Here is an 11888-nt window from a genome sequence, read left to right on the forward strand (position 1 = left end):
GTCGATTTGATCAACGAATCATCGCAAATAATTGTTTTGCAGAACTCCCGAGAGTCTGGATAAAAATCTGGAGAGTCCAGATATCCCAGAGAAAATCCAAAAACCCGGAGAGTTCAGAGAATTATGTGAAGACTCCGAAAAAATCCGGAGAGTCCGGACTCTTGTTACTTTCCGATGATGTTTAGAGCACAAGTTTCTTTGTATGTTTTGTACTTTTAGCTTGATGTTAGGATGCATCCACTACTGATATGCATCATGCAGCATATTTCATTGCATCTCTTTCATGCTCATCATTGCACGCGTTCTTCTTTAGTGAATGAAGGACTGAAGGGTGACATGGGCGTCATCGAGGGCGATCCGGAGGTTGTTTCCATTGCTTGTGAAGCTAATCAACAAGGCAAACATCTAAGAATTTTCATCCCATTACTTTGGATCATCTATCATGTCAATTGATAAGTTATGCTTTACGTATATTGCATGTTAATGAGTCAAGTGTTGGGTCGATATAGGTAGATCCTATTTATTATATTGCCATTCCTTGATACTGTTTATCGTTTGATCCTTGGTAACCTAGATGGTTCATGTCAAGTAATAATCTAACTTAAAATGAATGTGTTATGCTTAGCATGGCTTAGGTTGTCAGTAGAAGTCGAGCGGTGGTTCGACCATCGTTCACAAGCTTAGGGCTTACTATATTTCACAAAGATAATAATGATAGAGGATGATGGAAAGTATGAGATCGTGAGGATGAGGTGAGGTTCGGGAAGGCAATAGGGATGACTTAAGAAGGGAGTCTCGGAGGCTATAGGCATGTTTGAACCGATTAAGCACCGTCTGTTGTTGCAGTTGGCTCTAGCAATTGTCCATACTTACCACGTATCTGTATATAGGACGGGTGAGCCGAATACCTTATGTAGTTGTGATCTTTTGGTGTGCTAGTCTCGGCTGTTATCGACATAATAGGCTTGGAAGGAGTATTTAGTTTTCTCCAGAAGTAGTTCTAGATGAGCCCCGTATGCCGAGGCGCATGTCCAAACAGTTGGGAATTATTTGGGAAATATTGACATGAGTACCCCTTGCGTGGACATATGTGGTCATGCGAGCCGAATGGTTCTCAAGTTGTGTGGGTAAAAAGGTACTCTCATGTAGGGTATATAAAACAATTCGAATTGTTACGCTCTTGGTTATGAGCATGTTTTTGTCTATTTGCAGCAGTCGTAGAGTTTTCGTTTGTGATCATAATGATATGATGGGAGATGGATAGTGATGTTGATGATGGGTGGTTTGATTCGTATTACAGATACATTTATGTTAATGATCTCATGATAGAAGGTTGCTCATGGTTAGATGTAGATGTTTACACTTGAGTCGAAATTACATTTGCTTAAGAACTTACTTAACCTTGAGGCCGAGTTCTTACTAATTATCTAAATTGCATTCTCTTTGGAGTCGAGCTATTTATAAGTGTCCACTATGAATTAAATCTTACGAGTACCTTTGTACTCATGTACATTGTTTGCTTTTTAGGTGAGGAAGAATTAGTTTTTGGCTACTTTACGCTCGCCGATGTTAGCGACAGGCAGGAGTAATGCCTACTACTTGTGTGTGGATATTTTGGGGTGGCGCCTTAGGAAAAATGGCGCTACCCACCTTTTATAGTTATGCATTTTTCGCTGCATAGATACTCTATCGGGGTTTGGATCATGTATTTTATTGTAAAGTTTAATTTGCTTAAAGACTTGCGACTTATTTTTAATTACTTGCTCTTTATTATATCTTGTGATGATACGCTTGTTGTAAAGGCGTGTGTTTCGATACTGAAAAAACACACGTTGGGACTACCAGAGTGATTACACAAATGATTGACTTAATGACTAATTGAAATATTATCTAAACGGTTCCTCACATCGGTTCAGTCGGATAATCCGATTAATATGCACCATTTGGATTGACATCCTCATTATACTCTTTCTCATCACCCTCCTCCTCCGTGTACCCCCACCTTGTATCTCTCCAACTACCTCCTTATTCTTCTATTGCTCAAGCAACATAGGAGGCAAACCTCTGTGCACAACATTTTGCAGGTACATCTTCCACACTTTTATCTTCCCTGAGCGGGTATATCTCCTAGTACACACCATCACTCAGATGGTTGCCCACAATGCTCATGATCATCTCTTGAACCTCAGAGTCTATTTTGAAACCCCGCATTAACCAGGCATACAAGTGTCTGACACTTTTGTGCATAAGTGTAGATATACCTTTATCCATTGACTGAAATACGGATAGTACTACCCCTTCCGAATCATATAATATTTCACTATCCTCGTCAAAAATCATAAACTGCCATTGGTCAGACATATCTAACAACCATCAACAAAAACCTAACATTATTACGATAGAACATAAAAAAATGTAAAACAATATCTACAATAATTCAAAATCCATTACATACATGATCTAACATGTAATCTATTCTGCAACAAAATATTCCGGGTCACTACATCAAACACCTCTAAATTTTACATCTACTACCTCAGTTTTACCTACACTATATCTAAATTATATATCTAATACCTAACCTATGTCTAAATACTATATCTAATTGTTAAAATATGTGTATCTAGTTGCTAAACTATGTCTAACTCTTATTCTAAACCTAGATTTACATTCTAATCTACGTCTAGTGACTATACTACCAGATTTGTAAAAAATTCTTAAATTTAACCTCTAATCTATATCAAAATCTAACACTGATAGCTATCCTACCAGATTTGTAAAAAATAAAGAAAACAAACATACATCTTTATTTTACAAAGTTTCGCTATAAATTTTCTTCTCTTCTCCGCTTTCCTTTCCTCACTCTCCTTTGCTCCCTCTTTCGGTTGAATTCGAAGTAAATGGAGGCGCTGTACACCAAAAAATCTTATCCATTATTCAGGCGGGATTTTTTATGGATCCACGGATGTCATACCAATAAAGAACTCGCTCGTTGATCTTATCCGATGAACAGATTGTGGTATCCTACTAATTTTCAAAATAAACGTGTAATCTTGCATTAAAAATATATATACGTAAAAAAAATTCTGATTGGTGATCCCCGTCACCGACAGGTGCGGGCGAGGCCCGCGCGACAGCGGTGCGTCGGGGGCCACGCGACCCACGTGTGGGCTCCGCGGCTCGCGCAGGAAGCTGCGGCGTCGGGTGCGCGCCTGCCGCGGCGATTCATCGACCAGGGAGGAGAGGACGCTTCCTTCCGCCTTCGGGTGGCGCCGTCAGATCCGTCGATCTCGAGTCAGATAACCAGGAGGCGTCCGTACGCTAGCTGTCGGGCGCAGCTAGCCTCACGGGAGAGAGCTAGCCTGCGCCCGCCTCTATAAAGGCTCGGGTTGGAGTGGACTAGGACACGTCGACCATTGCAGTCTCACGCTCTCACATCACGGGCTATCTCGAGCTCCAATTAATCCGCCAGCTACCTCGCTACTCTAGTTCTGGTCTTGTTGCTTGCGTCCGAGATCGATGGAAGCGTACGCGGTAATGCCCTCGCCACAGACGATAGCCATGGGCGTGGACAAGCTCAGCTACGAGATCTTCTCCCTGCTGGAGAGCAAGTTCCTCTTCGGCGCCGGCGCCGGGTGCCTGTCCTGTCCCGGGACGCCGGCAAGAGCGTTTCTTCACGGTGGACGCGTGCGAGTGCTGGCCATCGACGGCTGCGGCGCGGGCGCCGAGGACGCGCTCCTGGCCGCCGCGGCGCTCGCCCGGCTCGAGTCCGGGCTGCGCGAGCAAGCCGGGGACCCTGACGCTCGCGTGGCCGACTTCTTCGACGTCGCGGCGGGCGCCGGTTCCGGCGGTGTGCTGGCGGCGATGCTGTTCCTGAGAGGACCCGACGGGCGGCCGCGGTACACGGCCCAGGAGGCGCTCGCGTTCGTGGCCGGGAGAGTCGGGAGGAAGGACTGGAGCGGCCGGCGCGGGCGGTGGGCAAAGCTGTTCCGCGGCGCGCAGAGCGGGGAACAGTCGCTCCGGCGTGTGTTCGGCGACGCGACGCTGAAGGACACCGTGGCGCCGCTGCTCGTGCCGTGCTACGACCTCGCCACGGCCGCGCCCTTCATGTTCTCGCGCGCCGACGCCGTCGAGAGCGACAGCTTCGACTTCCGCCTCCGCGACGTCTGCGCCGCCACCTGCGCCGCGGGCGGCACGCCCGCGGCCGTGAGGTCCGTCGACGGTCTCACGGCCATCGCCGCAGCGTCCGGGGGTGTGGCGGTCATGGGCAACCCTGCTGCCGCAGCCATCACGCACGTGCTGCACAACAAGCAGGAGTTCCCTCTCGCCACCGGCGTCGAAGACATCCTCGTACTCTCCATCGGCACCAGCGCCGCCGCCACCATCTCCGGCGGGTCGAACACGCCAATGCCGACACGTTCTCCGTCGCCGCGGGAGCTGGCGCGCGTCACCGCGGAGGGCGTCGCCGACATGGTGGATGAAGCAGTGGCCATGGCGTTCGGGCACACGGCCGGAAGCAACTACGTGCGCATCCAGGCTGGCAAGGTACCGACGCCCCTCCACGCAGAGACGGCGGCCGCGGCCGCTGGAGCGATGCTGGCACAGCGGAACGTGGAGTCAGTGCTCTTCCGCGGGCGGATGCTGTCGGAGCGGACGAACGCCGAGAAGGTGGACGCTCTCGCCGCGGAGCTGGTGAAGGAGCAGGAGCGGCGGCGACGCAGCCCGCTCCCGAACGTGGCCATCAAGCAGGTCGCCACGCCGCGGCTGTCATCGGCGACCACCGCGTCGTCGGGCACCGCGACGGCCAGGACCGCGTCGACGATGCCGTCGCCGGCGTCGTGGGATTCTCGCCGGTAGTTGAGTTAGCTAGGCCGTGACGTGACAAGGATCTTTCGTGTACATGCATGTCACTGGCAAGCCGCGTTCTTTGTTCTCCGACAATGAGCCACTGACGTGTGGGGCGCAAGTTTGGAAATGGGATTTCGTTCACAAGAATTCACCGAGCATGACTCCTCTAGTCCGCCCACGAGCAGGTCTTTTTCTGTCGTCGTTCAACTCTAGCCAAAGAAACACAAATGCCCTTGATAGGGAGCTCCCTTTCTCTAGGAAGGACACGATTTGAAAGCCCCTCGGCCATAGCAGCAATGGATTAACGTACAAAGCACTGGTTAGGTCATGTTTGTTTTAACTCTGTATTCTGAAAAGCCGTTTTTAATGTAGAAAACTGAGTATCTAAAAGCTGATTGTTGTTTGTTTGCTTGATTCTGGTTGGATTGAATTACTGTTTGTGCATAGCAAAAGTCTGTAATACCTTTAACTATTTCGTGTGCCATGTTTATTATTTTGTGATACATTTCTAATTCAATTGAACTTGTAGCATATTTGTAAAATACAAAAATATATAATTAAATAGCAAAAATATATTATTCATACAAATTTGAATTTTTGAACATTTGGAATTTCTCCAAAACGCTCAAGTTCTTCCTTGAAATCTGAAACGGCCTCCCTTTCTATACGCATTGGCATTGCGCATGAATGTCAATGGTCCCTACTCTCTCTAGCTTCCGGGGGTGAACTTCATGCAGATGGGTGGCTTGACCATGGCCAGTGTGAGCAACAACGACGGGAACGTTCAGATCCCGTCGTCATAGATGATCCTAGACATGACGGCCGGCATGAGCAACGCATCCTTCTTGCTGTCGAGCTTGTTCCACGTGAACACCATAGGCTCCCTACGCACATGTCGATGTCGAAGTTGGTGCCCATGAGGCTCCTCGCTTCACTGTGCCAGTTGGCACCCACGAAGAAGGTGAGCAGCGCGATGACGCAGCCTATTAGCGTATCGAATGTCTGCCCCACCAGCTCCGACAACGCTGGTGAATCCCACTGCAAACCCCGCCTTACTACCTCCTACGCCACCTCCCTCGCCGCGTCCATGTCCCTGACAGCCACGCACCTGGCGGCCATGACGTCGAACATCCTGATGTCCAGCGAGCAGCCGACACGCTCCATGCAGTCTACTAAAGATGGCCAATTAAGTCGTGCCTACTAGGCCGGGATGGCACAGCACGGTTAGTCGGGCCTTGCCTAGGTCGACACCTCGGCACGATGGGTTGACACGGGCACAGCCTACCCAGCCCCGCCCCGCCCAACCGTTGTGATGCCTCGCCCCCAGCCTCCTCGCCCCGTCACCCGACTGCCCCGCCCCACCACCCTGCCGTGCCACCCTGCCCCGCCCTGTCACCGTGCGGCCCTGCCCCCGGCTCCCTGCCCTGCCGCACGTCCGCCTCACCTTGCTCTGCGGTCGTGCTGCCCCGCCCCAGCCTCCTCTCCTCCCCACCCGGTCGCCCGCCCTGCAGCCATGCCGCCCCATCCAACCGCCCCACCCTCAGCCTCGCTGCCCCACCATCGTGCCACCCTGCCTCGCCGTCACGCCCCGCCCCGCCCTACCCACATGCCGCCTCGCCACTATGGTGCCCCATCGTCGTGCCGCCCCCACCTCAACGTGCCTTTGGGGCCGCCATGCCAGCCGTATCGCAGTAGTGCTTGAGCCGACCCGACCTGACCTGACACGATGGATGAGGGACCGTGCCATGGGCTGTGCCTCCAACAAGCGAGCCAGCATGGCACAGCCCGTTAACCTTACCGAGCCTATCGAGCCGTGTCGTATCCAAGCCATGCCTAGACGGGCCCATGACCCATTTGGCCATCTCTGCACACCACCATCCAGCGTGCGCCGACAAGGTCACCCTTGTTGCACAGCACGCCAATGTACACGTTGTAGACACACACGTCCACACAAGCCCCCAGAGGAGCATTTTGTCGAACACCTCCTCAACGGTGTCAAACTCCCTGCTACCGCTGAAGGCCCGCAGTATTTGCTCGAACTATGGGAGCCCCGAGGAGACCTCGTCCGAGCCCATCTGCTTCATGACGATGGTGTAGGCTTCCGTCGTCTTCTCCTGCAGGAGCGCGTTGAGGATTGCGTGATGGTCTGACCGGATCGGCGAGATGCCCCACCAGCGCATGTCATCCAAGAATATCAGCACGTCTCTAGCAGGGCCCAACCGGCACTATGAAGATAGGACCGCCAGGGAGAGAGATCGATGGAAGGTTGCAGTGGATGGCCGAGTCATAGCGGTGGAAACGGTGCCATGAGCAGAGCGCATGATGGAGGGAGGGGTCAATGTGGAGCTGCTCCTAACGTGGGAGTGGGTGCAGCAGGGGGTCGTGGTCACCGTTCGGGTGGTGGCCACAGCGGTGGAGCGGGAAATGGTGGTGGCAGAGGTGGAGCGAGTGGATGAGCCTGTCATGACGCCATGTGCAGGTGCGGGCTGAAAAGGCTGGGAGGCGATCCTCTAGGAGGTTGTCCATGTCTCGTCGCAGTGACGCCTCAGAGGGATCGACGGTGGCCAGGTGAAGCAGCGTGGCGTTGAGGCGTGCCCGGTCGAGGACCGTCCTGGAGAAGGATGAGTGCTAAGGAAATAACGGTTCGGTGGGTGTCGGTGTATCAGGAACCAGGGGTCCCCGAATCCCGAGGCCAGGCCAACCATCCGCCATATGGCGCTATCCCGCTAGGTCTCTCTTGTGGGATGAGGAAAGACAAACCTGCTGATTAGAGTCAGCTATCGACCACGAGTGGAGGCTCTACGAGCAGTGTTGGTCGGCAGAGGGACGACCAGCCTCGCTTCGAACTAGCCGAGGACGACCACGCTACTTCTCGTCAAGCCTTAGGGCAAGAGACCTGCCGGGTAGGGCACCTCCTTATCTATTACACTGATAGTATTGATCGAGAATCGATAATTCAAATCTAAAAGCATCTGAGCGATAGAACCATAAATAGGAATATAATGTTCAAATTAAGTGCTTAACAAAAAAACAGGTAAATGCTGTTTTTTAGCACACCCACCTAAACAAGTCCCAACTCCCAAGATGGATACAAGTTATGTTACAAAAGTAGCATATCAACTAGAACACAGTTGTGGTAATATAATCTTTTGGGAAATATAGTATCAGATAAACTTTCTATGGCAAATACAGTACTAGCATGGTTAAAAAAATACTTATAGCTTAACAAGGTACTAAATGCATCATCACAGATACTAACAAAGCAGTCAACATTCATAACCTTATAGGTTACGCATAAAATAAATAATATGTCCTTCAAGTCACTAAGAGACGAGAGTTCTGTCTCCATCATGAGTTTAAGGAACAGGCTAACCGATGGACCATTATATGTTGACACTTATAACTGACATTTGAGAGCCGGAGAGAAACGGTAGTTACCGATAGTAATTTTTACCTAAAAAGAAAAAGGTTGAAAACAATCGGAAGAACCCAAAATTGTTTCCATTATCGTTTATCATTTTCATTTCTATTTCCTCGTAATTTCGTTTTCAGCTATTTCATACAGAAGACTTCAAAAACGAGATCCAGGAAAACAGGATTTACCGTTTTCCTTTTCATCCCTACTCTCAGAGCGTGCGCTGGCATTTGCAGGCTGCATCTGTGCAGGGCGTTGTTCGTACAGCGCTGCAGTTAATGGCGTCGTACGTCGTTGCCTTGCGTTGGGTTGATTGATTGCACGTCGTCGCCGTGCTGTCCCCGTCCCCGCGAGGAGGCCGTCGGCGCTGGATCTGGCGCGCACTCTTCACGTGGTTTCCGGACATGAGGAAACAAGCACCCCAGTACAACTACTACTGCTACTACTACTGCTACTGAGTGATAGTACTTGCTCGCAGTGAGAGAAGTGTCGGTAGATTCTCATGTACAGATGTGCTCGTGTGGATTTCTCAGCTCTTCACTTCCCAGCGAAGAGGCGGAATCTGCCAGGAGTCGGTGCGATCTCTAGTGGTGTTAAATGTAACTCTAGGGGAAAATCTGAGATCATGTAGTTAACAGGAGATGTATCATCTGGGAAAAAAAAAGGAATATTCAAGGGCTCAAGCAAAGTAGAGGAGGTACGGCCTCCTTACAAACAAATCGGGTTGAAATTAGACTATATGAGGTACGGCCTCATCTCATACATTTATTTAAATAGCCAACTTATATTATTTCATCTAAGATAATCCTATATATTTAGCGCAATTCTATTTCACTTAACTTATTTCAATAACCAAACACTACCTAATTAAAGCCAGCTAGCTCCATTCCAACTGGCTTTATCATCCACTGCACTTAATATTTGTTCTATCTACTATATAAAAAGCTAAGCGATTCTCTAAAGTCTTAAACCCACATGAAAACCGGAGAAAACAAAAGGAAATCATAAAAGTAGTCAGCTTAAACTCATGCCTAACAAACTATCTTTCTGCGGCACATATATTTTTGCTCATCCTATCCATGATGTTTAATCTTTTATGGCTTTATGTCTGCCTCAAGTCTGTCGTTAACTACGTGTTACATGTGTTATTTTGTGGATACTATGATTTGTTTTTGTGTCTATCCTTTATAGCTCATCGCTGTAAGTCTGCAACTCACATGACTGTATGTTCATACCGGGAAAGCTATAAACAGTAAGATTTTCAATTGTGACGACCTCTATTTCAGCTCTTTTCTCGAGGTTGGACGGACACACGCACAACACACACCCATGCATGCATTTGTCGTTCCCTCAGAATCAGTTAGCGCTGGAGTGCACGTACGTTCATAATATGCCAATCGTTCGAGTCGATCAGTTGGACAGAAAAATATTGGCATAAATGATGTGCCCGGTTGATTTTTTTTATTTTTTTGGAGGAGGACAAGTGTCACACTAGCAGACTCGAATATCAGAAAATCGTTAGTACAAAGTCCACACAACTGACCTATGTAACCTATGGTTGTTAGGCATGTCACACTAGCAGCCGGCAGAACTGCAGAAGGAATCTGGATGCCCGTTTGAATGAAATTATTGTGGCTTACTGTTGGAGCTTCTTTGACAAAGCTCTTAGAGCGGTTGTTAGAGTGTAATTAGTGAAAACTCTGTCAAACGAAAGTTTGCAATTTTTAATTTTCAGAGTGATTATGTGAAAATGATTCTAAAAAATGAACTATATGCTAGGAGTTGAAAAAAAAACTACTTCTCATGATTCACTTGTCCAACAGAATCATTTTATCTATAGTATTTATCTTAGAGAATCACTGAAAATTCACATTAAATTATAAAATCACTTTCTCCAGATAATCACTTCTCTCAAAAAACTTGAATCAGAATTTTTTTTATCAAACAGACCCATAGTATGAGTCCACATGAGTGTCCAAGGTTGTCAATGCAAATTGCAGGCAAGTCGTAGATGGAACACGCATGCAATTCGTCAACGAAAGCATCTTAAGAAAACAAAAAAGAAGCTGTGCCTTTTATTCTCCGAACCAGTAGATCTCCGAACTCGATCGTGAATGCATGCATTCAGGCACGGAGCAGTGGCAGCAATGCTCTGTAGAGCACAACAACGCTGCAGAGCAAAGAACATGGGGATACTGATCATTTGATCGTTGTCCCAGCCTACATATCCTGCCGCCGGGCTGCCTCACTCATTGTTTACTTTGCCTAACAAGGCTTATTGCTTGAGAAACTAGGGATAGTATGCTCAAGACGTCCCCTAGTCCCGGTTCTCTCTGTCTCTCTCTCTCTCTACGTTTCTCAATCGAACTGTTATATACTTGTATTGGTGTACTGTTTAGCTCAATATAATCCACCATTGCCCCATTCCTCAAAACGAGCACCAACAATAGTTTTTATGTTAAGCGTTCACTCAAAACTAAAATACCCAACTCAGTACATTGGAGTAACAGCAAGACGCCGGCAACAATGGATTAAAGCACCCAGGCCAAACACGACTCAGCTAGTCCATCATAAGACCATCTCATGGTTTTGAAAAACAACTCTCCTCGTTTCTGTGATATGCCTATGAAGGATGATGACATGGTGATTAAACAACCTACTCCACTGCAAAATAGATATGTGCTCATGAGGGCCGCCTATCTCATTTCATTCCTTAAAATAGATAATTAGATATTCTTGTGAAGGATGAGATAACGATGGACCAATCCGCTATATTCCTCAAACCGTACAACTTTTATAGTTAGACCGAGTGATGCATTAACCATCAAAGTTTTACGCTGTTCTCGCATAGCATCTGCATATCTCCCCAAGAACTAGTGAATCCTCAAATCCTAAGTCACCTCAAAGGGTAGACTGTAACCAGAGCACGCTTCCCGGTCTCCCAGAACACATGACGCCTTCTCATATGAAAAATGTTATGATAAATGCCATTTCTCGGTAACAACAAAAGAAAAAACCTCTACAATGGCTTCTCTCTTAAGTTTTCTCCATCAGCCTTTAATTAAGCATATATCAACTATTCGATGCATAACCCACACAACCTGTTTTCTAAAAACAAGCATTGCATTGCCGTTCTTTACTTTCTCTACTTACTTCGGTGGGTGCGTTTGAATTCTCTCATACGAGGGAACACTTGGACTACTACACTTCACTCTTTTCAACCTCAGCTTGTCAAGATATGTCATGCCCACAAAAACCCTACTAGACGTCAGCACGCGCTACAAGCACGGTGGTAGCATTGCAGTTGTGCACATCACCCACCTAGGTTCGATCCCTAGGATCAGATCTAGATGTCTCACCAGGGGGGTTTCCTAGATATTCTTCAGTAGATTTCTATATATATAGATTGTAAGTCTAACATGTGCCCAGATATGTATTTGAATGTGCGTGAATAGAGCATTGTGTGCTTCTGAATATATGTTTAGATACTACAGCTTATATCCAGTGAGGCTTAAAAAAAACCCTACTAGACGTCTAGATTCCCAGGCCCCAGCAAATCAAAGATCAATAGGCACGATTTAGATAGACGACTACAACACCACAGACCCAACTGCTACAACAGATC

The 11888-nt window shown here is 47.9% G+C and overlaps 1 protein-coding gene across 1 annotated transcript; it reads left to right on the forward strand.

Annotated features, from left to right (window-relative positions):
- The first annotated feature begins 3391 nt into the window (after positions 1-3391).
- On the forward strand, positions 3392-4995 carry LOC133912931 (patatin-like protein 3). Its single transcript, XM_062355915.1, has one exon. It carries the CDS (start codon positions 3520-3522, stop codon positions 4855-4857), a length of 1338 nt encoding a protein of 445 aa, XP_062211899.1. The 5' UTR covers positions 3392-3519; the 3' UTR covers positions 4858-4995.
- The last annotated feature ends 6893 nt before the right edge of the window (positions 4996-11888 follow it).

Source organism: Phragmites australis, chromosome 3 (assembly GCF_958298935.1).
Source record: "Phragmites australis chromosome 3, lpPhrAust1.1, whole genome shotgun sequence".
In the NCBI taxonomy this organism is placed as follows: Eukaryota; Viridiplantae; Streptophyta; class Magnoliopsida; order Poales; family Poaceae; genus Phragmites; species Phragmites australis.

Bases quoted from the DNA above. Each gene is read 5' to 3' on its own strand.
- LOC133912931 (XM_062355915.1), top strand. From the start codon at position 3,520: ATGGAAGCGTACGCGGTAATGCCCTCGCCACAGACGATAGCCATGGGC.